At 52.6% G+C, this 25,148-nt stretch overlaps 1 protein-coding gene and 1 long non-coding RNA gene across 4 annotated transcripts in view; one reads left to right on the plus strand and one right to left on the minus strand.

Annotated features, from left to right (window-relative positions):
* LOC309830286 overlaps positions 1-17,722 on the minus strand; it is a 37,096-nt gene extending 19,374 nt beyond the window's left edge. For 2 of the 3 annotated variants that reach the window (XR_014297466.1, XR_014297467.1), the window contains exons 1-2: positions 17,633-17,722; positions 4,500-4,641 (exon numbers count right to left, since the gene is read on the minus strand). This is a non-coding gene — a long non-coding RNA (uncharacterized lncRNA). Of the gene's footprint in view, positions 1-4,499; positions 4,642-17,354 lie in introns of all 3 variants that reach the window. The other variant, XR_014297468.1, reaches the window with a different exon arrangement.
* A 164-nt stretch (positions 17,723-17,886) lies between these two features.
* The window catches only part of CD9 (CD9 molecule), a 35,826-nt gene continuing 28,564 nt past the window's right edge, over positions 17,887-25,148 (plus strand). Inside the window, exon 1 of the mRNA XM_082665528.1 lies at positions 17,887-18,081. Within this exon, the coding sequence (XP_082521654.1) occupies positions 18,016-18,081 (66 nt within the window). The 5' untranslated portion in view covers positions 17,887-18,015. The remainder of the gene's footprint in view (positions 18,082-25,148) is intronic.

Consider the following 25,148-nt stretch of genomic DNA (forward strand, 5'->3'; position numbering starts at 1 on the left):
TGTGGCCTTGTCCTGGGGCCGTTTGCCTGTCTGTCCCCCTGCCCAGCTGTGAGCTCCCTGGGGCTGGGGACTGAGTCTACTCAGCTCTCCGTCCTTGGCTCAACTGCACTGTCAGGCACATAGTCGGCCCATAAATATTCACTGAATAGATGAATAAAAGATGAGGAGAAGACTTCTGTGTCCTTCTCATCCCCCCTGCCTTTTTCTGGTCCCACAACAGAGAAGCACGCAGGCAGGAGTAAAGAGAAAGAGGGGCATGTACCCCAGTAGCCCCCGCACTTTCCTCTCCCAATCCAGTTTCAGGCTCTGCCTTACATAATATGGGAAGCCTTTCTCCTTGGCCTTTCTATTGCTGGAAAGTGCTATAGGTGTGAGTTGTGTGGACCTGAGGAAAAAGTGTTATCCACCAGGCCCTCTACCCTGTCCCCAGAGCCCCAGGGCTACCTGGGCTGCCTCAGCAGGACTTTCTCCAGAACACAGCCCCACACGGGAGAGGTCTGGACCAGCTGGCGTGATCACGAGGGGTACCCTGCTGCCCCTGCTTATTAAGCACCTACATTTGTCAAAGCCTCTCTGACCAGCCCAAGGGGACAAAATTCCTTCCTTCCTCCTTCATTCACATAGTCGTTCATTTACAAACAGGGTGTCACACACTGAGGACACAGCAGCAAATGAACACAAAGGACCTGCAGTCTAGAGGGGCGACAGATACTGAACCGGAAACAATCTGTGTGATGAGACCCACAAGAAGGGGAGAAGGGGAGGGGGAAACAAGACAACAGCTGAAGAAAGCCAGAAGCAGAAGGGTCCGCACAGGCAGCTCGCCCTCCCCTTCTAGCCTGAACTCCAGAAATCAAGGGACCAGGAGACGAGCATCAGCGGGCAGGAGGGGCTTTGCATCGTTTCCTCGGGGGCATCACAGAGGACCACAGGCTGGGGGCCGAAACGCCGGAGATGCGTCCTCTCACTTTCTGGGGCGCAGCAGCCTGCGATGGAGATGCGGGCGGGGTGCTTCCTTCTGATGGGCAGAGGGGGAGGGCAGTTGAGCAGGTTCCTGTTTTGCTGACCCTTAGCCCTGCTGCACTCCTGGGAGCGCCACTTCCCTAGCACGCTTCCAGGCCTGGCTGACTCACTGGACAGGAAGGGAAGGGCTGCAAGGGCTGGCTGCCGACCAGGGACCCTCGTCTCTGGCCACGCCTGACACAGCCTTCTGGGGAGCCCACACACACCAGCCCTCCCCTCTCTGTGTGTCCTGCCTTTGCTAGCAGGTGGTCACTCAGCCCTCTTGGGTAGGGGGATGCTACACGGGCTCAGCTCTCCCTCCCTGGACGGTCCCTTATCCAGGGGCCCAGCTGTCCTGAGAGGCTTCCACTATAAGTCACTCATCCATCCACACATACTGAGCCCTTGCTTCCCTTTCAACAAATAAGTATCAGCACCCACCGTGGACGCCATCTAGGCCCTGGAGATACAGCGGCAAACGTAAGGACTCGCCACGGCCCCCGTGAAGTTCACATTCAAGTGGATGGAGACAAAGACCAGAAACATCAACATATACCATGTCAGCTGGTGATAAAGTCAACAGAGGGAGCAAAGCAGGGGAGACGACAGGGATGCATGGAGTGGGCAGGGCTGTGCCACGCCTCCAGCCAAGGAGCCATCTCCGGTACGGGTTCTTTGGAGCGAGCCCCAGAGAGGGAAGGAGTGGGGGAGACGGATCAGCTGAAGGAGCAGCGGGAGGCCAGGTCGGAGGGGCAGCGTGCCCACCAGCTTCAAGCAACACCCTAGGGACTTCCCTGGTGGCACGGTGGTTAAGGATCACCTGTCACTCTTTTCAAGTGTGCGTGGATACGTACTACAGGGGGGAAAGCTGGGGAAATGTACAGTCACACACGGGGGAAGAAGCAGAGGACATGCATGTCCCCTTGCTGGCTACACTGCAGGAATACGTGCCTCTCAGTCTTTGTTGGTTCTGAAGCTTCCTGAAGTGTGCTGACATTTGGGCTGCACAGAGACCCTCACCTTCTCTTTCACCTCCTCTTCTAGAATTGCTTTGCTCTATTTTTGTATCTATAAATATGTCATGATGATCATTAATAATGTTAATGATATCGCTGCAAATGATGCCATACACAAGGTTTGGCTTCTTGGAACATTTATAAACCCAAACCAGTACCTGTCACCTCTCATGTTGCTTTCAAGTCCTTCCATTTAAGTAACTTCTTTTTACCTTACAAGTCTGCCTGATTGACCTTTGAACTTATCCACCCCTAAAAGCTGTGCCCGGTTCTCTGGGTCAAGCTGGATGGTGACGAGTGGCAGCAACACACACTTCTCTTCGCTTCCTCCTGAAATTTGCTTAAAGCTGAGATCAGTAAGGATTCTGACACTAGTGCATTGCTCCTGGAGCTAAAGTCATTCTACGGAAGTTTGCTTATTAGTTTCAGGACCCAAAACAACACAAGTCCCTCCTCCTTGATAGCTCCTTCACATCTCAATCCTGCAGTCCTTACTCAGGCAAACCGTGCACTGCCAGAGGGGCCCTGGGCTCTGCCACACACCCAAAGGAGGTCTTCTCAGTGTATTTCTAAATGGCCTTACACGTGGTAGAAGAAACTGAACGGTTGCTCCAATGCAGTTGCAGTCTGCAATCTGCTAAGTCAGGGCTCTCATTTGTGTCTGAGTTGGCCTGATATGGACTGCATCCGGTTTACGTATAGATGGGTCCTGTTGGGGTATGTGCACAGACATGAGAGCGTGCGTATGTATGCCCTCTGTGAGATAGATATACATATATGTATTTATTCATTTACATATATATATGTAAATATATATTCACACATCTCTATATATTTTAATGTATTGCACATGTATATTTAAAATATATATAAAAGAACTCTAAAAAAAAAAGAACCCATCTGCCAATGCAGGCCACATGGGTTCGAGCCCTGGTCCAGGAAGATCCCACATGCCACGGAGCAACTGAGCCCATGGGCCACAACTACTGAGCCTGCGCTCTAGAGCCCGCAAGCCACAATTAATAAAGCCCGCGTGCTGCAACTACTGAAGCCGCGCACCGCAACTACTGAAGCCTGCGCGCCTACAGCCTGTGCTCCGCAATAAGAGAAGCCACCGCAATGAGAAGCCCATGCACTGCAACGAAGAGTAGCCCCCGCTCACCGCAACCAGAGAAGGCCCGCACGCAGCAATGAAGACCCAATGCAGCCAAAAATAAATAAATATATATATATTTTAAAAAAGAAACAACCTAGTGTCCAGGGTGTGTGTGTTGGGGGAGGGTGAGTGGGGACCAGATGCACCGTTAAGGTATGGGCATCATATCACAGGCCCTGAGGAATTGGGGTTTAACCCTGAGGAACTGGAGATTTTAAAAGTTGAGAACAAAATGTCCCATGTCCGCAAGGAGCTTCCCGTCTAGAATCAGAAGTGGAACAATCCCCAGCAGGGGCTACGCTGACAGTGGGCTTCCTGCTAAAGGCTCTTGGAACGCAGGAGTGTTCTCTGCCGGCCCTGGGGAGACGCCGCCTGCCTCAGCTTAGAAGCCTGCCGCTCTGCGTCAGGGCCGGCTTTTGACTCTTTGTCCCCAGAGCGGGTGCTTGTTTGTTTGTTCGTCATAAATTTAAATTGAGGGGGAAAGTGTCGTAATACCTCGGTTAACCACTTTGCCTCGGAGAACTGAGCTGATCCAGCCACGGCCAGCCCCGTGCCATGGAAAGCAGGACACAGCGCGTGCACGCGTGCGTGGGGCGGGTGTGCATCGACACGCCGCTGCCTTCCTTTGTCCCTTCCAGCTTCGGGGTTTTCCTGGGACTGTTCCTCTCTTCTGGAGGGAGGGGCGGGGGCGGGTAGCGGAGATGGGGAAGGAGTTGGGAGGCACGCTGGAGAGTGTCTGTGGCAGAAACAGACTGCGAACAAGCAACCGGGGCCACCAGAGAGAGAAATAGGAGCGGAGCCCATGTAAATGCACTGACCGAGAGCATTCCTGTGGTTCTAAACAGATCTGGACAAGTTCACGCAGGGAGGGGTACCGTGTGATGGACCAGGGCCAGAACTAAAAATAAGCCGTGTTTCTATGCCGAGCGGAGCGCTAGCATCTGTGGGACTGTGGCAGAGGAGAGGGGAGTTTCCGCGCCCCCAGGCACAGTGAGGCCAGAGAAGAGGCGAGGGAGGGGTTGGCCGGGCCTCCGTCTCAGCAGTGAGATAGGATGATGCTCCCCCCAAACAGGAGACCTCTCTCCTCTTCCCAGCTGGGAAGCCGAAGCCCAGAGAAGGCAGAAGTCGGGCAGGGAAGGACTGAGGCAGAGGCTGTCCCGCAGCAGAAGAAAGACTCCAGGCGTTACTGCAGGCCAACCCTGGAGGCTGGCCCATCCCTGCCAGAGTAGCAGAGAGGGGTGGGGCCGCCTCCAAACCTCCTCCCCAGGGAGCAGTTAAGGAGCCCAGGAGTGGCCTGGAGTGGAGGGAAGGGACACAGCACTTACTGGGTGTTCACTAGACGGGGGTGTTTTCCACAGGGTCCCACAACGATCCTGAAAGGTGGGTATTTCGCTCCGTTTTGACAGATTATGAAAACAGGATTCTGGACTTCTCTGGTGGTCCAGGGGTTAAGACTCCGTGCTGCCACTGCAGGGAGGGAGGGAAGGAAGGAAGGGAGGAAGGAAGGAAGGAAGGAAGGCAGGAAGGAAGGAAGGAAGGAAGGAAGGATGGGAGGGAGGGAGGGAGGGAGAGGAAGAAAGGAAGGAAGGAAGGAAGAAAAAAGGAAAGGAAGGAAGGATGGGAGGGAGGGAGGGAGAGAGAGGAAGAAAGGAAGGAAGGAAGGAAGGAAGGGAGGAAGGAAGAAAGGAAGGAAGGAAGGATGGAGGGAGGGAGGGAGGGAGGGAGGAAGGAAGAAAAAAGGAAAGGAAGGAAGGATGGAAGGGAGGGAGGGAGAGAGAGAGGAAGAAAGGAAGGAAGGAAGGAAGGAAGGAAGGAAGGGAGGAAGGAAGGGAGGAAGGAAGGGAGGAAGGAAAAAAACAGGGTTCACAAAAGACTCACATAATCCCGAGGCCACCCAGCATGTCAGTGGCAGAGCTGAGACTGGACCCCAAGGCTCTGCCCCCCAAGCCTGCACTCCTTCTGCCACCCGTCACTCATCTAAAAGGCAGAAAGGGAAGCAGACCCTTTCCAGGTGGCCCCAGAGGGCAGAATAGGGACAGGGGTCACAGGCGGGGAGGAAACCTTTGTAATAACCAGAACTACCCACAGTAAGTGGCCGGCCTCAGGAAGCGGCAAGCTCGTGCAAAAGCTGGCTGCTGGGGACCGTGAGAGGGATCCAGGAGGTTCCCATCACTCTCAGGGTCTGTGCCATGTGGAAGCAGCACGGGAGCCTAGCCTGCCTGGGTCTGACATTGCCCTTGACCTGTCCTTGGTGTGGGAAGGAGGGAACCTTGAGTCTGGGAAGAAGGGAACCATCTCTGGAAGCTGCCTGCTAATGGATCAAGCATTCAAGCCGTTTGCAACCCTGATATCCAGCACCAAGCGGTCGGAACAGAGCCCGGTCCTCAGGCTGCTGAGTAACTTCTAGGGAAATAGGGCTCCCACACAGAGGGAAGCAAGCACGCCAGACCCAGGCAAGAGAGGGTGTTTGCTGCAGAAACAAGGGCTAACTTACGGGCCGCCTCCCAGGTTTATAAGGAGTCAAAAGACAGGACAATGGGGCCTGGAGAACCCAGGGAAAGTGCCTTGCGCTAATAATTATAGTGTTAATAGTGTTATTCACAGCTTTTTTTTTTTTTTTTTGAGCATTTACTATGTGCCAGACACTGTGCTGAATGTTTCGGATGCATTGTAGGATTTAACCCTCAGAGCACCCCGTGAGACAGGTGCTTTTATCGCCTTTTTACAGACAAGGAGACAGGCCCAGAGAAGGGATGTAACGCGCCCAAAATTGCACAGCGAACGTGGCAGAGCTGGGACTCAAGCCCGGATCTGTCAGACTCCAGGCTGGTGCTTCTGCCATCTCTGCCCTGACACAGAAATAGCTCCAAGACAGAACGTAATTGTTTCCTATTGCTGCTTAACAAATTAGCACAAACCTAAACACACGTTTATATAACATTTGTGTAGGTCAGAAGTGCGAGCTAAAATCAAGGTGTCAGCAGGACTGCCTTCCCTTCTGGAGGCTCCAGCGGAGAATTCAGTTCTTTGCCTTTTCCAGCTTCAGGAGGCCATACTCAACCCTCAGTACGTGGCCCCTTCCTTCGGCTTCAAAGCTGGCTTTGCCGTGTCTCTCTGACCTTTACTCATACTTCCCCTGACCACAGCCAGCGAAGACTCTGATTTTAAAGATCCCCATGACTAGACTGGGTCCCCCTGGGTAATTCAGGGTCACCTCCCCATCTCAACACATTCAAAGGTTCCAGGGATTAGGGTGTGGGCGTTTCAGGGGCCATTATTCTGCCTAGCACTTATAATAAAGTGGGGAAAAAGCAAATGCACCAGTAGCAAGGTACTTAAAAGGGGAGGGAGGGAGGAGTGAGTAATTATATGTATTAGTATTTGCATAAAGGATACATAAAACCAGCATTGGTTATTGGAGGAGAACCAGGCTGATGGGGGACAAGGCTGGATGGGGATATTTTGTGTTATCACAGAAGTGTTCAAACACACACAAAACTAGAGAGAATAGTCTAGTGAATCCTTCTACCTGTCACCCAGCATCAACAGTTACCACCGTTTTGCCTTCTAGTTTCATTTATCTCCCCACCTTTTGGGAAAGGACTGAAAATGTATAGCAAATCCCACACATCGTATCACTCTAGCTTTAAAAACTTCAGTATGTAGCTCTAAGAGACAGGGGGTTTTCAGAAGTATACCACAACTCCATCATCACACCTAATAAACTTAAAAATAGTTTCTTACTATCATCTAATAATTAGTTTATATTTAAATTTCCCTAACTGCCTACAAACTTTTTTTTTTTTTTAATAATTGGTTCATTTGGATCAGGACCCAGACAAGGCCCTCATGCTGTACTGGGTTGAGGTGAGTCCTAAATTTCTCTCAACCTATAACAATTTCCAGGAGATACACTCTTCCCTCTCTACACTTTTATATCTTTATTTCTCAATCATGTAAATGAATGATCTACACAGAAGTTAAATTCGGGAGACAATGCAAATCTAATGCTGTGTGGAGAGTTAAAGGATGGGGGTGAAGAAGACCATCCCAAGCAGGGGACTCAGGAGCAGAGAGGAGGGGGGTGGGGGAGGGGGGGCCCCGCCGAAGCCCCCGGAGGTGGGTGGAGTCAGGGAGCCCAGGGGTCCAACATTCTGGGGGGTTTCCTGGTCTGCTTGGCAGAGGTAGGTGGAAGGGTTGCAGGGACACCAGCGCCAGCCTAGGCTGCAGCATCCTGAGGAAAGTCCCCAAAGGGGACTTTATAAATAAATCAATAAAAGGACGATGCAACCTTATCTAAACGTGCAGCCGGCCGAGAAACCACAGGAAACCCACCACCCACCAAACCGAGCCTAGTGTTACACCAAAGCACCCCCAGACCGGACAGCGGAAGAACACACAGGCGGGTAATCACGAAGGACAGAGGAGCCGCTGAGACTCCCAGACGTGAGAGACCTGAGCTCTGTGCCCTCTCTGCCTTCAGCCGTCTGCAGGATCCTGTGAAGGTCACCTGCAGACGCAGCACCTTGAGTAACCATGGCTGGGGGAGCGGGGAGTAAGCAACAGCATGCACCAGCATGTGCTTGGACTTGCATAAAGAAGGTTACATAAAAACCAGATGAGAGTGGGACTTCCCTGGTGGCGCAGTGGTTAAGAATCCGCCTGCCAAGGCAGGGGACACAGGTTCGAGCCCTGGTCCGGGAAGATCCCACATGCCGCAGAGCAACTAAGCCCGCGCGCCACAACTACTGAGCCTGTGCTCTAGGGCCCACGAGCCACAACTACTGAGCCCATGCGCCACAATTATGGAAGCCCACGTGCCTAGAGCCTGCGCTCTGCAATGAGAAGCCCATGCACTGCAACGAAGACTAGCCCCACTCGCGGCAACTAGAGAAAGCCTGCGCGCAGCAATGAAGGCCCAACACAGCCAAAAATAAATAAATAAATTTATCAAAAAAAAAAAAAAATGAGAGTCAAAGAGATCCTGAGTACGGAAGGAGCAGTGGAAATTCTCCCCACTTAATATTGCTAACAGCCAGATCCCAAAGCCCCACTCCCCATATTATCCCTGACTGAAAGAGGGGTTGCTGCAGGATGAATAGGAGTTTGCTGGGAATAGGAAATTTACCGTAGACAAAGAGAATGACAGAGTCAAAGGAAGAGAGGCGGGAATGAGCCCAGGGCGTTCAGAGAATTAAAACGAATTCAAAGTGCTAAATCAATGTGGGATCTTGGATTGGACTCTGGGACAGGAAGAGGACATTAGTGGAAAAACAGGTGAAATCTGAATAACATCTGCAGCTTAGTTAATAGTACTGTACTTAGTTTTGACAAATCACTTTTTTTTCAGATGTTGACATTGGGGGGAAGCTGTACTATCTTTGCAACTTTTCTGTAAACCTGAAATTATTCCAAAATAAAAGAGTTAGTAAGAAAGAGAGAGAAGGAAAAAAGACAAAAAGAGCAGTACAAAATGGCTAAAGCATGTAAGTTGCCAGAAGGGGGGAAACGGTGATGGGCATCAGCAGAAGCCGGCTTACCGGGGCCTCCTGTGCCCCACCACGGGGTCCAAACTCCATCTCTCTGCAATACTCCACGGCGATGTCCCCTCTTTCTGAACCCTTCCCACAGGCCCCAGGGGGACGCCAGCCACAGTTTCTTACATTCATGTTCATCTTAACTATATTTCACCTGCCCATATGTGCCTGAACACACACACACAAAGATCCCAGGTCTGCTACACACACACACACACACACACACACACACACACACGCACACACACGCACGCACACACACAGCTCATCTAGAAGGAGCCCTGTGTCCAGCCTCTAATCGCCCCCCCACCCCCGGGAATCTAGAACCATCACCCAGAACAGAGGTCAGCAGCCATCCCCATTCCCCGTGGTGGAGGAAAAGCAGTCACCCTCCCGGCTCCGCAGCTGTGAAAAGGGAGCCTCAGAAGGACAGGCTCCAGCAAAGGCAGGACCAAGACGCAAACTCTCCACCTGTCTTCGGCCCCAAAGACTCAGACGCTCAGCTTGCGGGGGGGGTACCTTCAAGATGGCACAACCCCTCGGGTGTCACCTGCAGTCCCTTCACCCACCTCCACAACCAAAGGACAAGAAAGACAGAGCACCCATGTTAACACAGCCATTTACGCCGTGCAGAGGTAGTTCAGCACCCGGGTCCTGGAGCCAGATCCCCTGGGCTCAAATCCCGGCTCCGCTGCTTCCCAGCAAGTGAATTCATGCGGCCTCCATTTCCCCATGTGTGAAATGGACATAGTAAGACTCTCAACCTCAGAGGGCCGTTTGAGGATTAAACGGGTTTCCACATAGCAATTGTGCCCATCCCAGTGTTCGTTCTTTGGGCTCCTACTGTGGGTACTACAGGAGCTGATCATCTACTGGGGGACATTTTTTTAAAAAGATGCATGAAACATGAAATTACTGGGAATTCCCTAGCAGTTGAGTGGTTAGGACTCCGTGCTTCCACTGCAGGGGGCAAGGGTTCGATCCCTGGTCGGGGAACTAAGATCCGCATGCCTTGCGGCTCAGCCAAAAACAAAAACACACACATGAAATTACCACCCGGGACACACATATGAAATTACCATCCGGGACACACACATGAAATTACCATCCGGGACACACACATGAAATTACCATCCGGGACACACACATGAAATTACCACCCGGGACACACACATGAAATTACCACCCGGGACACACACATGAAATTACCACCCGGGACACACACATGAAATTACCACCCGGGACACACACATGAAATTACCACCCGGGACACACACATGAAATTACCACCCGGGACACACACATGAAATTACCATCCGGGACACACACATGAAATTACCATCCGGGACAACGTCTGATCAGAGTCTAGCAGGTGACTCAGAAAGCAACTGCTACAGGAGCGCTGAGAGGGAGGGCCAGCGCAGACTGGGATGATCGAGGATTCGGGAAACGCAGGGGCCGAGCTGGCCTCAAAGATGGGGGCTGCTTATGGGGGAGAAGAGAAAAGGATGGGCCAGGGACTGGGGCAGAGGGAAGAGGCGGTGGGAACCCAGCCATAGGTGTGGGTGTGCATGCGGTGTCCCAAGAGAGGGAACAGAATTGTAAATACTATAGGTTGTGACAAGAGAGCAGAGGGCCTTTATGATGAGCTTAGAATTAGGACATGAGCCTTTCATACATTCAGAAAATATTTACTGTGCACCTGCTGTGTGTCGGGTACTGTGCAAGGCCCTTGGGATACTTCTGAGGACAAGACAGTCACAGTCCCTGCTCTGGAGGAGCTTACGTTCCTGCGGAAGGAGGCAGATTATAAACAAAACACATACTAAGAAAATTCTTTCCTCTGTTAGAAGGTGATAAGTGTGATGGCAAACAATTTAGCAGTAAGTGGAGCCCAAGAGGTTTTCGAGCAGGAAAAATGCGCGAAGCAAAGCTTTAGGAGTTACGACAAAAAGACGATATTAAATATTAGTCACTGGGGCTTCCCTGGTGGCGCAGTGGTTGAGAATCTGCCTGCCAATGCAGGGGACACGGGTTCGAGCCCTGGTCTGGGAGGATCCCACATGACGCGGAGCAACTGGGCCCGTGAGTCACAACTACTGAGCCTGCGCGTCTGGAGCCTGTGCTCCGCAACAAGAGAAGCCGCGATAGTGAGAGGTCCGCACACCGCGATGAAGAGCGGCCCCCGCTCGCCGCAACTAGAGAAAGCCCTCGCACAGAAACGAAGACCCAACGCAGCCAAAAATAAATTAATTAATAAAAAAAATATTAGTTACTTACAACTCTTCGTCACCCCCCACCCAATCTCCTGAAGTGGACAGATCCTGAGAAATATGATTTGTTTTGCTGAGCTGGGGTAGTGGGAAGTGGAGGATGCAGACTGGAAATGCCGAGTGAGAGCTACGTTGCTCCCCATGAAGCGGAGGGCGAGGGCCAGAGGCTGGCAGGGGCTGGGCAGGGGTGCAGGAGACCAGGCAGGCGTGGCTGCACAGAATGGAAGCTTGAAGAAAGATCCAAAAAGCATTTTGAGAATGGTGTTCTCTGGCATGCAAGCTGTCACCCCTCATCCAGTTCTCCGTGAAATCTTCATAAACTCCATACTCTGCATGGGTGGCCCCACAAGGACTACGCGTGTGTTCAACACACTGAAAAGAAGTTATGGTGGGGGTAGGGCGGCCCAAGGCAGCCCAAGCCCAGTGACACGGCAAGGCAGTCGGTCCAGTGATGCATGCAGACTGGATGAGTGAATGACAGGAACGCGGGTAGGAGGATGGGACAGTTGTTGGGACTGAGGAAGGGCTTCGAGGACATGGCCCCATCTTGGGTGGAGCAGGTGGAGAGAAAGCTGAGCTATCAACACGGAGCTGGACTCAGAAGCCCTGAGGTCTGCTCTTTTCTCTAAATCCCTATCTCTTGGGTGGGGAGGGATAAACTAGGAGGTTGGGATTAACATATACATACTACTATATATAACACAGATAACCAACAAAGATCTACTGTAGAGCACAGGGAACTCTACTCAATATTTTGTGATAACCTACCTGGGAAACTAACACAACACTGTAAATCAACTATATTTCAGTTAATAAATAAATAAATAAATAAACTTCCTTGAAAAAGATAAAAAATTTTTGAATGACACCAACAATCCAGTAATACCCTGTCATTTGAACAGAGAAAAAAATAAGAAACAAAATAAATCAGTCTCTCCTGCCTTGGGCTTTGCTTCTTCATTTTTAAGTTGGACAGCCTCAGTGGCACCTTCTACCGGTGACGGGAACAGTACAAGGAAGCAGGAAGCACATTCAGTGACCAGGTGTGGGACCAGCAGGAGCAGAGGGATCCCAGGTGAGAGGAGGGTTCGGGGCTGACCGGAGGGTGTGGGCAAGGAGAAGGGCAGGCGGCTTCTTGTGTAGGGAGCCCCTCGGAGATTATGAAGTCTGATCTTGATGTTTATTTTGAGATGCCTATTCGTATACTATTGACTCTGTGACAAATTACCACAAATTTAGTGGCTTAAAATCAGCACACATGACTTTACAATTCTGCAGGTCAGAAGCCCAAAATGAGTTGGCAGGATGACATTTGCTCCCTCTGGCAGCTCGAGGGGAGAATCTGCTTCCTTGCCGCCTCTGGAGCTGCCTGCATTCCTTGGCTTGCGGCCCTGCGTCCTTCCCATCTTGGCCTGCGCCTCCACGTCTCCCTCTCTGGCTCTGACGCTCCTGTCTCTTCTTCTAAGGACTCGTGGGATTACACTGGGCCCATGAGTACATGCCACGATAGCCTCCCCATCTCAAGATCGTAACGTAATCACACGTGCAAAATCCCTTTTGCCATGGAAGGTAGTATCTTCACGGATTTGGGGGGTTAGGATGTGGGCATATTTGCGGGGACATTAGGGTTAGGGAAATGCTCTACAGGCCCTCAGATATCATGATGAATTTAAGCGCAAAAGAAAAATGGTGGGAGGAACAAGTGGGGATGCACGTCCAGGGAAAGAGGGGAGCAGAGGACAGAGGAGCCATGCCTGAGGAAGACCCACTCCCTGGCAGTTTTTTCACAAGTTTGCAGACGGCTCCTATGGGCCAGCAAGGGACTGGATGCTTGGAGAACACAGAAACTAACCAAATGCACGTGTATTTAGAGGAGCTCGCCTCCAAAATGTGTACACAGGAGAGATTACGATGAAGCCCAGTGAGTCACACAGGAGATCCAAACAAGGTAATCCGTGGAGGAAAAGACCGAGTGTTCAAGGCTTCACGGAGTAGTGACATTTGAGCTTAGTAAGAGGCGCAGCAAAGACGTTTCTAGAAGGGAAGGGAGTGAACCAAGGTGGGTGGTACAACCCCAGGGACAACAAGGGAGAGGTGTCCAGAAAGAAGGGCTGTTCAGCAGGGTCATGGCAAGGAGAAATGGCCACCAGTGTGGCAGCTGGGAGGCCTTAGTGGCCCATGAGAGTGGGTTCTCCAGCCGCCTCCCATAGCTGGAAGCAAGACCGGGCCCAGGAAGACGGGTGTGGCCAGTCCTCAGGTCCCTAGCCCTGTGTTCAAATCTTACCACCAGGTGGGGCACAAGAGCCAGAGTGAACCCTCAGCCAGGGCAGGAGTTTTTCCAGAAACAGGATGCCCTGAGGGAAGGGAGGAAAAGTTCTCCCACTCCATCACCACACAGCCTGGAAGGCCTCACTGCCTTCATGTGATCTCTGACTCAGGGGCTTACCCAGATTTTCCCCTTCCAGTTAAAGCAAAACCATATTTTTTCCGTTGCTCCCTTTCTTGGTTGCCTGTAGGACTAAAGGCCTCTAACAAACACACTTTGGGGCGGAGGCTCAGGGCACCACACAACAGAGGGGACCTGATATCTCCTAATTCAACATGTCACTGTACAGGCCCAGACAGAGGAGGTGGCTTGTCCAGAATAAACCAAAGGGTGGGATCAAGAACAGAACTCAGATCTCCTCACTCACATTCTCAGGACTCCTCGATTGTACGTAATTTGATGTTTCACCATAGCCCTCTCCCACCAATGGTTTCTTGAGGGTAAATAGTAACAGTAATAGTAACAGTAGCCAACATTCCCTGGGCACTCCAGTGGCAGGTGGATGACCTCAGTCAGTGCTCACAATTACCCTTAGAAGGAGTTTCTTTTATAAGCTTAAATGTTTGCTCAACTCCTCCCATCTGGACTTGTGAATGAGGAGGTGGGGCGGGGAGAGGAGAGTAGAATATAAAAAAGATAAAATCCTTTCTCTCCTTAGACCTGTTCTCCCAAGGCAGGTTCTCCCAACAGCACCATGAGACCTTGTCTGGTTTCCGGCCTCAGCATCCCACACCCTGCTGGACCCCAGCCATCCCTGGCCACGGTGGGTCAGGGGCAGTGACCTAGGAAAGAGTATCAAGACTCCTCTGCCCGTGGCCACTATTGGCCACATTTAGGGAACTTTGTTTCCGTGACTGCTCCTTCCCAGTCCTCCTTCCTTCCCTGTCTCACCCACTATGGTGGTTTCCCCAGCAGCTGCCTGTGGTTTTGTGCCTGTGCCTTTCCACATGGTTCCCTCTGCCTGGAGTTCCCTCCCCAGCCTTGTCTGCTGGCCCACCTTCCAAAGTCAGCTGCGGTGTCCCCCTCGCTGGAAGCCTCTCCCAGCTCAGGCAGACCTGGGTACACGCCCCAGCCCCTGCTGTTTCCTAGGCAACATCTCCCCCTGTTAGCACGAGTTCGTGTGCCTGACACACAGTGAGGCCAAACACCAAAACGTCGGAGTTTGGAGCAGAGAAAGGTTTATCAGGGCAGGGCCATACAAGGAGATGGGTGGCTCACGCCCTAAAAAAAACCCCCAAGCTCCAGGAAGGATTTCGAAGGGTTTCAGCAAAGCTTTTTTAAAGCCAGGCAAGGGACAAGGGTCGCAGGGTCTGTGATCAGCTCGTGCACAGTTCTCTGATTGGCTGATGGTGAGGTAACAGGGCAGTGTCACAGGGGTCTTAGCATCGGGTATGTATAGGACACAGAGCAGGCTCTCCAGAAACACTGGAAGAAGAAATGAATGAAATCCTCCTCGGCTCCAGCTGGCCTGACTCTGATCTTGCCCTCGCTACCCCCTCTCCTGGTTTGCCCCCCTCTCTCCAGCCTCCACCCCGTTGCCCCACCCCTTGGTCTCTCACCTGAACTACTCCACAGCCTCCTAACGTACCTCCACGGGTCCCCAGCTCACCTTCGTTTCCTGCTGCCCCGCTCCCCAATTGCAGGTGCCCTGATACACCTCACCTTTCAGTCTAACCCCCCAAAGCTCTGAGCCAAGGCCTGGAGATAGAGGCAATGGTCCTTGTCCTCAAGGAGCCTCCTGCCTGCTCCTCCCCTCAACCCCCAACCGCCCCCTGCCACCAGCCACCCAACTACCCAAAGCACAGGTTCCCTGCTTATAAACACTTCGGTGACCCCTCACTCCCGCTTGCAGAGTCCAGGACCATGAGGCACCTCTAGTTACATCCCCACCTTCACCTCCCTACACGCCTCCCCCAGCTGTGAGCTCCAGCCTAGACCCCAGACGGCCCCAGCCCCAGCTTTGCCTGATTCTCCCATGATTGCAACCACTTTTCCTGGGGTTCTGCAGCATGCTTTCCAATTTGGGTCAAAGGCCCCTCCTTTAAGCCCCCCTGGCCTTTAAGCCTTTCTCCTTGACCTCCTGTAACACGCTCATCCCCCTCCTGCCCTAAGGACATAACAGGATACTGAAAGGTGTTTTTGAATGAATGCATCAATGAGACAGATCTAACAACGATAGTAAACAGAGCAAAATATGTACTTTAAAGTGGTAACGCAGGCTGTTTCTGGTGAGTATTATTTTGAGTTACGGGGTTTTTTTTTTTTTTGCTTATTGGTATTTTCTGATGTTTCCATAATTGAGCAGGTTTTGTTTTTGTAATTTAAAAAAAAAAACCACCAAAGGAAACTTCATTTTGAAAAAAATACGAAAGGGTTTTGGGATTTCAAAAGTAGGGGGAATCTCCTCATCCTCTGGTGAGAAACAGGAAAGGAATGTTTAAGGGGCCATAGAATTTCTACAAGTGAAGATAGGAAGGCAGGCCAGCCAGAGGGCACACACCACATGCCAGGTGCAGACCTGGGGTGCTGGGGAGGGCAGAGTGTCCCCTACAGATGCAAGATGAGGAATTTTAACTTATCTCATTGAATGTGGAGAGCTGCAGAAAGAATCCTTCTCTTCCAGTTTTACTGAGATAGAATTGACCTGCAGCACTCTATAAATTTAAGGTGTTCGACATAGTGATTTGACTCACATACATCATGAAATGATTACCACGGTGGGTTTAGTGACTATCCACATCTCATACACATACATTAAAGAAACAGAAAAATATTTATATTTTCTCCTTGTGATGAGAGCTCAGGATTTATTCTCTTAACAATTTTCCTTTATAACTTGCAGCAGTGTTAATTATGTATTATATTGTACATTACATCCCTAGTACTTATTTACCTTAAAACGGGAAGTTTGTCCCTTTTGACTACCTTCCTCAATTCCCCTTCCCCTCCCCTCCCCACCGCTGGTAACCACAAATCTGATCTCTTTTTCTGAGTTTGTTTGCTTGTTTTGGAAGTATAAATTGACCTACAACACTGTGTTAGTTCATGATACATAACACAGTGATTCGATATTTCTATACATTTCAAAATGATCACCATGACAAGCTAGTTACCATCTGTCACCATACGAAGATATTACATAATTATGGACTATATTCCCCACACTGTACATTTAATTCCCATGACTCATTTATTCTGTAAGTGAAAGTTTGTACCTCTTAAATCTCCCTCGCGTAATTCTCTCCTACCCCTACCCCCCTTCCCTGTGGCAACCACCTGTTTGTTCTCTGTGTCTATGACTCTGTTTCTGTTTAGTTATATTCGTTTGTTTTTTAGATTCCACATGTAAGTGAAATCATACAGTATCTGGCTTTCTCTCTCTGATTTATTTCACTCCACATAATACCCTCTAGGTCCATCCATGTTGCTGCAAGTGGCAAGATTTCATTCTTTTTTATGGCTGAGTAATATTCCATTGTGTATATACACATCTTCTTTATCCCTTCATCTATTGATGGACACTTATGCTGTTTCCCTATCTTGGCTACTGTAAATAATGTTGCAATGAACACAGGGGTGCAAATATATTTTCAAGTAGTGCTTTCATTTTCTTTGGATAAATACCCAGGAGTGGAATTGCTGGGTAGTTCTCTTTTTAATTTTTTTAAGGAACCTCCATACTGCTTTCCATAGTGGCTGCACCAACTTACATTCCCCCCAACAGTGGAGGAGGGTTCCCTTTCCTCCACATCCTCGCCAACATTTATCATTTGCGGGACATTTCTGAGCGGGGGAGAAACACCCTAAGCACTCTGGTACTGGAGCTTCAAAGAGGTAGCAGTGGGCAGAGTCAAAGGGCAAGAGCGCGGGTGACGGGGAGTAGAGGCAAGAACAGAAGCCAGGCCACAGGCTTTGTCTTCTCCTCTGGGCCATCTGAACCTCAAGTCCAGGAAGCACTCCCGGACTGCCCGGCCCTCAGACATATTACTATTCAGTGATGGTATCTGAGAATTACTCCCATAAGCTTCCGACCGATCTTCCCACCTGGACGGCGAGCTTCTAATTCCTCCTGCTCCGCATGCTGTGCCGAGTAATAGTGTGCTTCACGAGGGAAGGTTTGCAAGGAGCCGCCCCAGGGAGACATAAGGCCAGGCAGCTTCTGTTTAAATCGAGGCCAAAGCAAGAAGAGCCCTCATTCTGCGGCAGCCGGCCTGGGGTTAAGGGACCTCGGCCCCGACCACCGGGGAAGGGGTCTCCCAAAGCAGAGGGCTCGAGAAGGACGGAAACCAGGGGACAACCGGAAGGGCGAGGCCTCCACTTACTCCGGGACGAAAGCAGCCGAAGATGACTGACTGGAAAGACCCCAGGACTGCTGGGAGGAAACGGGGAGGATGGCGGGAAGTCAAGGCCGGCCGACTCGGTGGTAAGGGCCGAGCCAGAGGCGGGAGGGGCTGCGGCCACCGGACCTGGGCGGGGCGGGGCGGGGCAGGTGGGGCGGGGACGGGGGCGAGGGCGGGGGCAGAGGCGGGGCCCGGCACATGCGCACCGCGGCGGCGCGCGCCCGAGGAGTGGCACTTTTTAAAAGTGCAGTCCTGAGGCCAACCCGCAGCCGCCAGCACCTCGGTCCGAAGACTGGTCCCGCCCGTCCCGGCCTCAAGCGCCCACGTCCCACACCAGTCCGGCCCAGGCCAGTCTAGCGTGCACCATGCCGGTCAAAGGAGGCACCAAGTGCATCAAATATCTGCTGTTCGGATTTAACTTCATCTTCTGGGTGAGTGAGCGCGACTGCCGCGCGATCCTCTCCGGGGCCACCTGTCCACCCCGGGCACCCGGTCCGCGGTCGGGGTTGCCGGTCACCGGCATCGCCTGCGCAGGGGAAGACTCCTGGCGGGAGGAGAGGGCACTGCGGCCGCCAGCTGGCTTCTCGGCGGGGGCTGAGACGGGCTGGGAGGGCGCGTTGGTCCGGGGCTGGTCCGAAGCGGGGCGGGCAGGGGGCGCGGGGCCCTAGTGAACCGGGGGTGTGTGGGGGGGTGTTTGCTCCCACCCCGATCCCCTCCGAGTGCAGGAGGGAGAAACGGAGCACCCCCTCTGCTGGGGACTCAAGGCCCTGGCCGAAGGGGACTGTGGCGGGCAGTGCAGCTCGTGACCCGGGTGTGGTCCCCCCGAGTGGCCGAGGCCGCGGGGAGAGGAGGATGCGGACCCTCCAAGGGACTAAGGTGGCGCCGGAGGAGCTCAGTGAAGGTCTGTTGGCACCTTTACGCCGGAGAGGAAGGGGCGTGCAGGTCGCGGGTGTCAGCGTCCCGGGCCCCGTCCCTGAATGAGCGTCGGGATCCCTCCTCCACCCCCGAGGGGGAACCTTCAGGCCCCATGCTCTCAGACTGATTCTGAGCCGGCGTGAGAAAGTCCGAGCTCCCTCGAAACTACCTGAAAGACTAGCTTGTCTTGATTTTTTTTTTTTTCCCCCGAAGAGCGATAAGTATCTGAGCTGGAGAGAACTCCGGGAGAGTTGGGGAGGGGTGGGGCAGATGCCTATCGGCGCCCTCAGTAGGATGAGTCCTCTGTTTCTCCATTTCCGGGAGAGATAAGGTGCCGGCCTCACCCCCTTCCCCGCCAGCCCACCCAGCAGCCGGACGGGGCCACAGGGAGTGGACTGTCACCTGGGGAGGACGCAGGCCAGGGAGATCCAGGACTCCCGCTGCCGGCCACTCTCAGCCTGTCTGCAAATGGGAAGGCTAAGGCCGGCAGGGAAGGGGAGTGGTCCCTCCGCACCTCTCCTTGAGGGATTAAGGGGCCACCCCAAGAAAGAGGCAAGGAATAGGGGACTTTGGTGTCCTGGTTCACGGGCCACATCCCCTGCTCACAGGTGGACAGTATTTGCCCCTTTGCAGTCAGGAAAGCATGTGGAAAGGCAGGCCCTGTGCCACTCTCGATAGAGACGGCTGTAGAAGCAGGGGCGAGCCACCAGAGGCTTGTAACAAAAATGTGCTTATTTCCTTGGAGCTGCTTCCCCGTGAACCCCAGGGAAAACCTCCTGAGATTTAATCCTCTCTCTGGAGCTGACGGGGTATGAGGTTGACCTGCCCTTGCAAGACTCATCACACCCAACACCTGCTCCAGTGAGGACAGTGCACAGGTGTGCCCTGCCCAGCCCAAGGCCTGCTCTAGGGAGACCCTCCTGTGGTGGGCACCCCCTCCTCCCGGGTGTCCCTGCCAGCCAGCTAGCTGCCAGCCTTGGCTCCGCCCGTCTCCAACTCCAGCTCTAGGAAAGAACGTCAAAGGCTGACTAGCCCCGCCCCACCCCGCCCTTGTCCTTTAAGGAGTTTTTCTCTCCCTCCTCCCTAGCACCGTCTCTCCCCTGCCAGTCTCTTGGTTACTCCTCAGCTATCTGCCTAGGCTGTGTGAGGGTTTGGGGCGTGGGGACCCACGGACTCCCAGGCTGCCTCCATACCACCCGCCCCATGGCACCTGCAGGAGCCTGGCGGGAGGCTCCCAGGCCACTGAGGTATCTGCTCAGCCTCTCACTGACTCCTGCCTGCCACCCCACTGTATCCAGACCTGCCCCTGCCTGAGCTAGGTGCTGCTGATGGGCTGTGTCATCTGAAACAGAAATGACTCATTCTAGGAACGGCTGGGTATAGAATTAGAAATGACTTTTGAGGTGATTCAGTCCAGCCTCTTCTTCACAGCGAGGAAGCGGGAACCAGAGAGGGGCTGACCTGCCCAGCGTCACGGGAACCCAGCCAATACCCCAACCCCTAGGTCCCTTAAGTCCTGTCCTCTTCCATCTCCATCACAAAACCAACAAGGGGACCTGGTAACGGGTGGTGTATGGGGGTCAGCAGTAGCTTCATGTCTCTGAATCGTTTATTGTTCAGTCGTCCTGTATTCAGGTCCCTGTAGAGATGAAGCCCTCATCTCCCTTCTAGGAGGTGTTGGAATAAAGGAACACCATGATCCCCTTGTGCAGCGTGTTACTGCAAAGTCCTTTTGCAAATCTCATTGTATAGCCAGAGCAGGTAACATTCTCCCCATTTTACTGATGACCAGGAAACTAGTCCCCAGAGAGGTTCCACGACTCAGCCAGGGTCATGTGGCAGGATAGCATCAGAGGTAAGTCTGAAGGCAGGTCTGGTTGGCTCCAAGTTCAGCACGCTTTCCATCACCACCTGCTGCTGTACCTAGCTGAGCGGGAATGAAAGGAGGGGGGCAACAAGCTCTCAAAAAATAACTTTTAAGAGAAGCTATGACCTGAGGGAACTGGTTGCTTGGACTGTTATGATGTCATCACTTCCCTTTCTCTCTTGAGACCAGGAATTTATAAACTTGGTGTTTGGGACCTGATGTGGGCCTTGAAGAGCAGGAGTTGGGAGGCTAGGGGCCACCAGTACCTCATGGACAGAGGATGCTGAGGGGTGGTCCAGCAGGGATCCAGAGAGGAGAAGCCCACCTCAGCGGCAGTGGGGTGATTGGGGTGGGGGAGGGGAGCGGTGTACCTCTTCCCTGGCCCCCAGTCTCATCCCTGTGGGACCTTCAGTGACAGCAGAGCCTGCGCTGCCTGCCTTCCCCAAGTAGGGCCTCTGGTGCCCGCAGCTAAGCCAGCAGTCAGGCTGTTCTTCCAGTGCCCCCAGGACCCTAACTTCCCAGCTCTGTTTCAGTTGTTTCTGGGTTTCCTTCAGACCTCTTTGCCTACCCACCCTCCAAAAAATTTCAATGGGGAAACATTTTACAATGCCAAAGGGGCAGCCTCAGCTGTACAGTGGGGGCCGGGGCTGGTCCAGGCCAGGAGCAAGGCCTTCACATTCTACCCACCCCCTCACCCCTTTGTTCCCTGCCTCTCACCCCGTCTCCTCCCTCACTGATGGGAATAGCAGGGAGTTTCTAGTTCCCAAGAAATGGTGTCTCGCAGGCCTAAGGCAGGCCTCACGGAAACATGGACAGAGGCCTGGACCAGAGCTCAGGGACCTGTGTGTTAGTCCAGCTCTGCCCTAAGCTCACTTTGAGCAGGTCACTTTTGAATTCCAGACCTCAGTTTCCTCATCTGTACAACCAGTGGGTTGGAGCAAATGGTCCAGAAAGGTCCCTTCAGTAGCTCCGTCTATGAAACCAGCCCCGCCCCCAGGGCCTAGAGCAAAGGACATTCCCACACAACCCAAAACAGGAGTCAGGAAATGGAAGTGTGCAGTGGGCACCCAGGCTTGACCCAGCGTGGCTTCATTTCATTCAGGGGCCTCGACGTCTGGGGCCTGAGTCGTGCCTCTCTTTCCTGGTAACCCCAAGTTCCCTCTACTCCCCCTGGGTGGGGTCTCTCTGTCTGGGGGGGTTCTCTGTTTTGGTCGCCCTCAGCCTTTTGTGGCAGTGCTGCCTAGTGGTCAGAGTGGCTCTGGGTTGGATTTGCCCGTCGCCGTGTGGAGCTGGTGCCTACCCCCTGGGGTTGCTGTGGGTTATAGGAGCGCATGCGCGTGACGCACTTAGCCTCCTGGTTGAGAAGTAAACTTCCAGCCGTAGCTTTTGTCATCCCTGTATGGAAAGGAGGTTGAGGAGGTAGGGAGGGTGGGAGCACTGGCCTGAGGAAGTGTGGAAGTTGAAACCAGAGAGAGGTAGCCAGGTGCACACCCCACATCCACACACGTCCCCCCTTCTTCTCATCCTGCATCACTGCCAGCCTCGTTCCTCCACACACCTCTGCGATTCCCACCTCAGGACCCTGACTCCATTTCATGTGTGGCCGCAAGTCTGACTGTGGGGCAGCCCCACTTCTGAAAATAAAACTGCGTGCGGAGAAATCCGGAATGCGGGGTCCGGGCGGGGGATGGGCGAGCGGGATGGCACTGGCAGAAGCCCCTCCCACCCAACCTGCTGCTTCACCCAGAAGCTGTTTGCCTTCAGTGCTGGCCTGAGCAAGCAGCTGGGGCTCTTGCGTGAAATGGCTTCCACCTTTGGCACCCAGACAGCCCGAGCCCTGCGAGAGCCGGCTGTGTTTGCACAGAGGCTGGCAGGTTTGGGGAGGCCAGGTGTCTGCATCTGCTCAGGAAAATAAGACTTCTCCCTGCCCGGACTCCTGAGGCTTTCCCCCCACTTTGCCCCGCGATGGTTGTCAACAACAGATGGGACTCCTGATCTGGGGAGTGGGGAGGATTCCTCGCACATACGCGCGCACGCACACTCACCTGGCACCATTCCAGACCTCACTCTCTGGTGCTCAAAGGAAGCAGCTGCCGGTTCAGACCTGAGTTTGGAACTGCTTTGATAAGAAGCCCTTTGGAGCACTTACTCCGCTAAACGAGTCTTCTGCGGCTTCAGACCTCACACATCACCGTTCTCACATCTTCCTTTTGTGTCAGATGCAAATCTTCACTATTAACACACAGAGCTGTGTGTCCGTGTTCGATTTGTCTGTTTTCCTGTTCGATTCCATTTTACAAGGAGGCACGGTTTGGGGGATTGGTGGCACAGTTTGGGACTTAATAATACGCCTGGGACTTAACAAAAGCACCTTTTCTGCCAAAGAGCACAAGCCTTGACCGTCTTTCTTGGGTGTGCCTGGCTGTGAGGGTGAGGGACCCGACGTCACGGGTTACGGTGGCTTCTGTGGTCCTGTTGCCTCCTTGGTGGCTGCATGTTCTGGAGAGTTTGGGGAGAGGAGCGTGAAGAAAAAGTTTCAGGAAGCTTCATGTTTTTGTGCCGCATTCCTGCCTCCCTCCGGGGGCGGGGTCAGGGGAACTTTATTTGGAACCGCCTCAGGTCTTTTCAACCAAAGACTTGCAGAAACCGTCTTTCCCTCTTACTTACAGAAGAGCAATGACTTCATGGTTTTGGGGTTTGACAATCTGGGGAAGAGCCTGTCGAACCCAGGTTCACCCAGAGATAATTTGCAACTGAGGGAATTAAGGAGACCAAAAGCGCTAATCTAAACAATATTTTTTTTTAATTTATGTTTTTAAAGTCTGACTGCAGATCACTTGCCTGTTTCATTCCGTGGAAAAAGTAATGCTGGTCCAGGGACATTTGCATTTTCCGTCAAGTGATGGCAGGCAGCTGTGGAAAGCAGCGTCCTGTCTCCAGATGAGATAATTTTATTTTAATTACATCCATCCAGTAATTCCTCCCCTCCACCAAAGAAATACTTAGTTCTGGATAGTTTTCTGTTTGGTTTTTTGTTTAATAAATTTATTTATTTTTTATTTACTTATTTTGGGCTGCGTTGGGTCTTCGTTGCTGCGTGGGCTTTGTCTAGTTGCAGCGAGCTGGGGCTAGTCGTCATTGCGGTGCGCGGGCTTCTCATTGCGGTGGCTTCTCCTCTTGCGGAGCACAGGCTCTAGGCACACGGGCTTAAGTAGTTGTGGCACATGGGCTCCGTAGTTGTGGCGCGCAGGCTCTAGAGCGCAGGCTCAGTAGTTGTGGCACACAGGCTTAGTTGCCCCACGGCATGTGGGATCCTCCCAGGCCAGAGTTCGAACCCATGTCCCCTGCATTGGCAGGAGGATTCCCAGCCACTGCGCCACCAGGGAAGTCCCTGGATAGCTTTTAAGTACTGCTTGCCGTCATCCTCAACTGGCAGGTCTGAACATTTTGGGGGAATCCCATGAAATCAATGGGACCTGCCTCCAGAAACACACAGTCCCCGGTTTTTTTGCTTTTTTCTCCAGAGACCCATGAACCTCCCCATATCAAACACCGCATATTGGTTTCCAGGCAACCCCTGCTCTGTCCGGAATCCCACGTTTCTGCCATGAGGTGTGGGTTGCCTCACTGCTCTCCAGGACTGCACAGGGGAGATGTGGGGACTTTGAGGAAGGCATTAGAGAGCCCCTAAGTTCCCCGAGGATCAAGGGCAGCCCTGACTGGAACTCTGGCCTCCCCACCCATCCTTGCTCTGACTGTCAGCTTAATCCTGGCCCAAGGAGTGGCTTGGACTCGAGATTAATTCAACAAGTGTTCTGTATTCCTAGTCCTGGAGCTTGGGCGATTTGTCTTTGCTGGGAAAGAGCAGGGTGCTGTCTTTCCCACAAATGGAAACTAGAAGGCTCGGCTGGCCTTCTCTGGCCTTGCCCCTGAGGACTTTGGAAAGGGAGATGCGCCCCCCGGGGGTCTCTGGAGACGCAGACCTCTGAGTTGTGATGTACAGCCTGGCTATGTAGCAGGGAGGACGAAGCCCACTGACTTGCAGGAGAGGGGCCAGATCTGTTTGATCCCAGGGAAGATCCCTGAGCAGAGAGGTGTGTGGACTGTTGACGTGGAGAAAGTCAGTCAGTCCTTTTGCTCAATCCTCTTGCCAGGCGTTGTGCGAGGGAGCAGAAACGGTGTCCCTGGCTGTGTTAGGGAAGTCACCCTCCACAGCCTACCCGCTACACTCTCAAGGTCCCAGTATCCACCTCTCTCAGACCCAGGCAGATGGGGGCCATGACTCCTACCGAGCCCCTGCCTCCAAACTGCTTAGAGGAGGCCCCTTTTCCTCCCAGTCTGAGCCGCATGTCAGTGTCTAAGGGCAGAAACAACACCACACGTGGATCGTAGGAGAAAATCCTTGACTGGGGGTTAAAAATATCATAAAGTAAATTAGACCGTTTTAGTGAATTCAAAACACATTTCTATAGCATTTTAGTTTTAATTTATCTTTAAACTTACACTGATTGAATCAGTAGCAAATGATAAGGTTGATTTATTGAATCTTTAAATGAAAGATCAGCAAAATCATACATAGTTGCGAATTCTTTGCTCTTCAAGTTTGGGGTGTTGTGTGTGTTTTCATTTTATTGAGGTATAGTTGATTTGCAATGTTGTGTTTAATTTCTTCTCTACAGCATGTGTGTGTTTTAATTGAAGTATGATCGACATACA

Source organism: Grampus griseus (assembly GCF_964374135.1).
Source record: "Grampus griseus genome assembly, chromosome: 11".
NCBI lineage: Eukaryota > Metazoa > Chordata > Mammalia > Artiodactyla > Delphinidae > Grampus > Grampus griseus.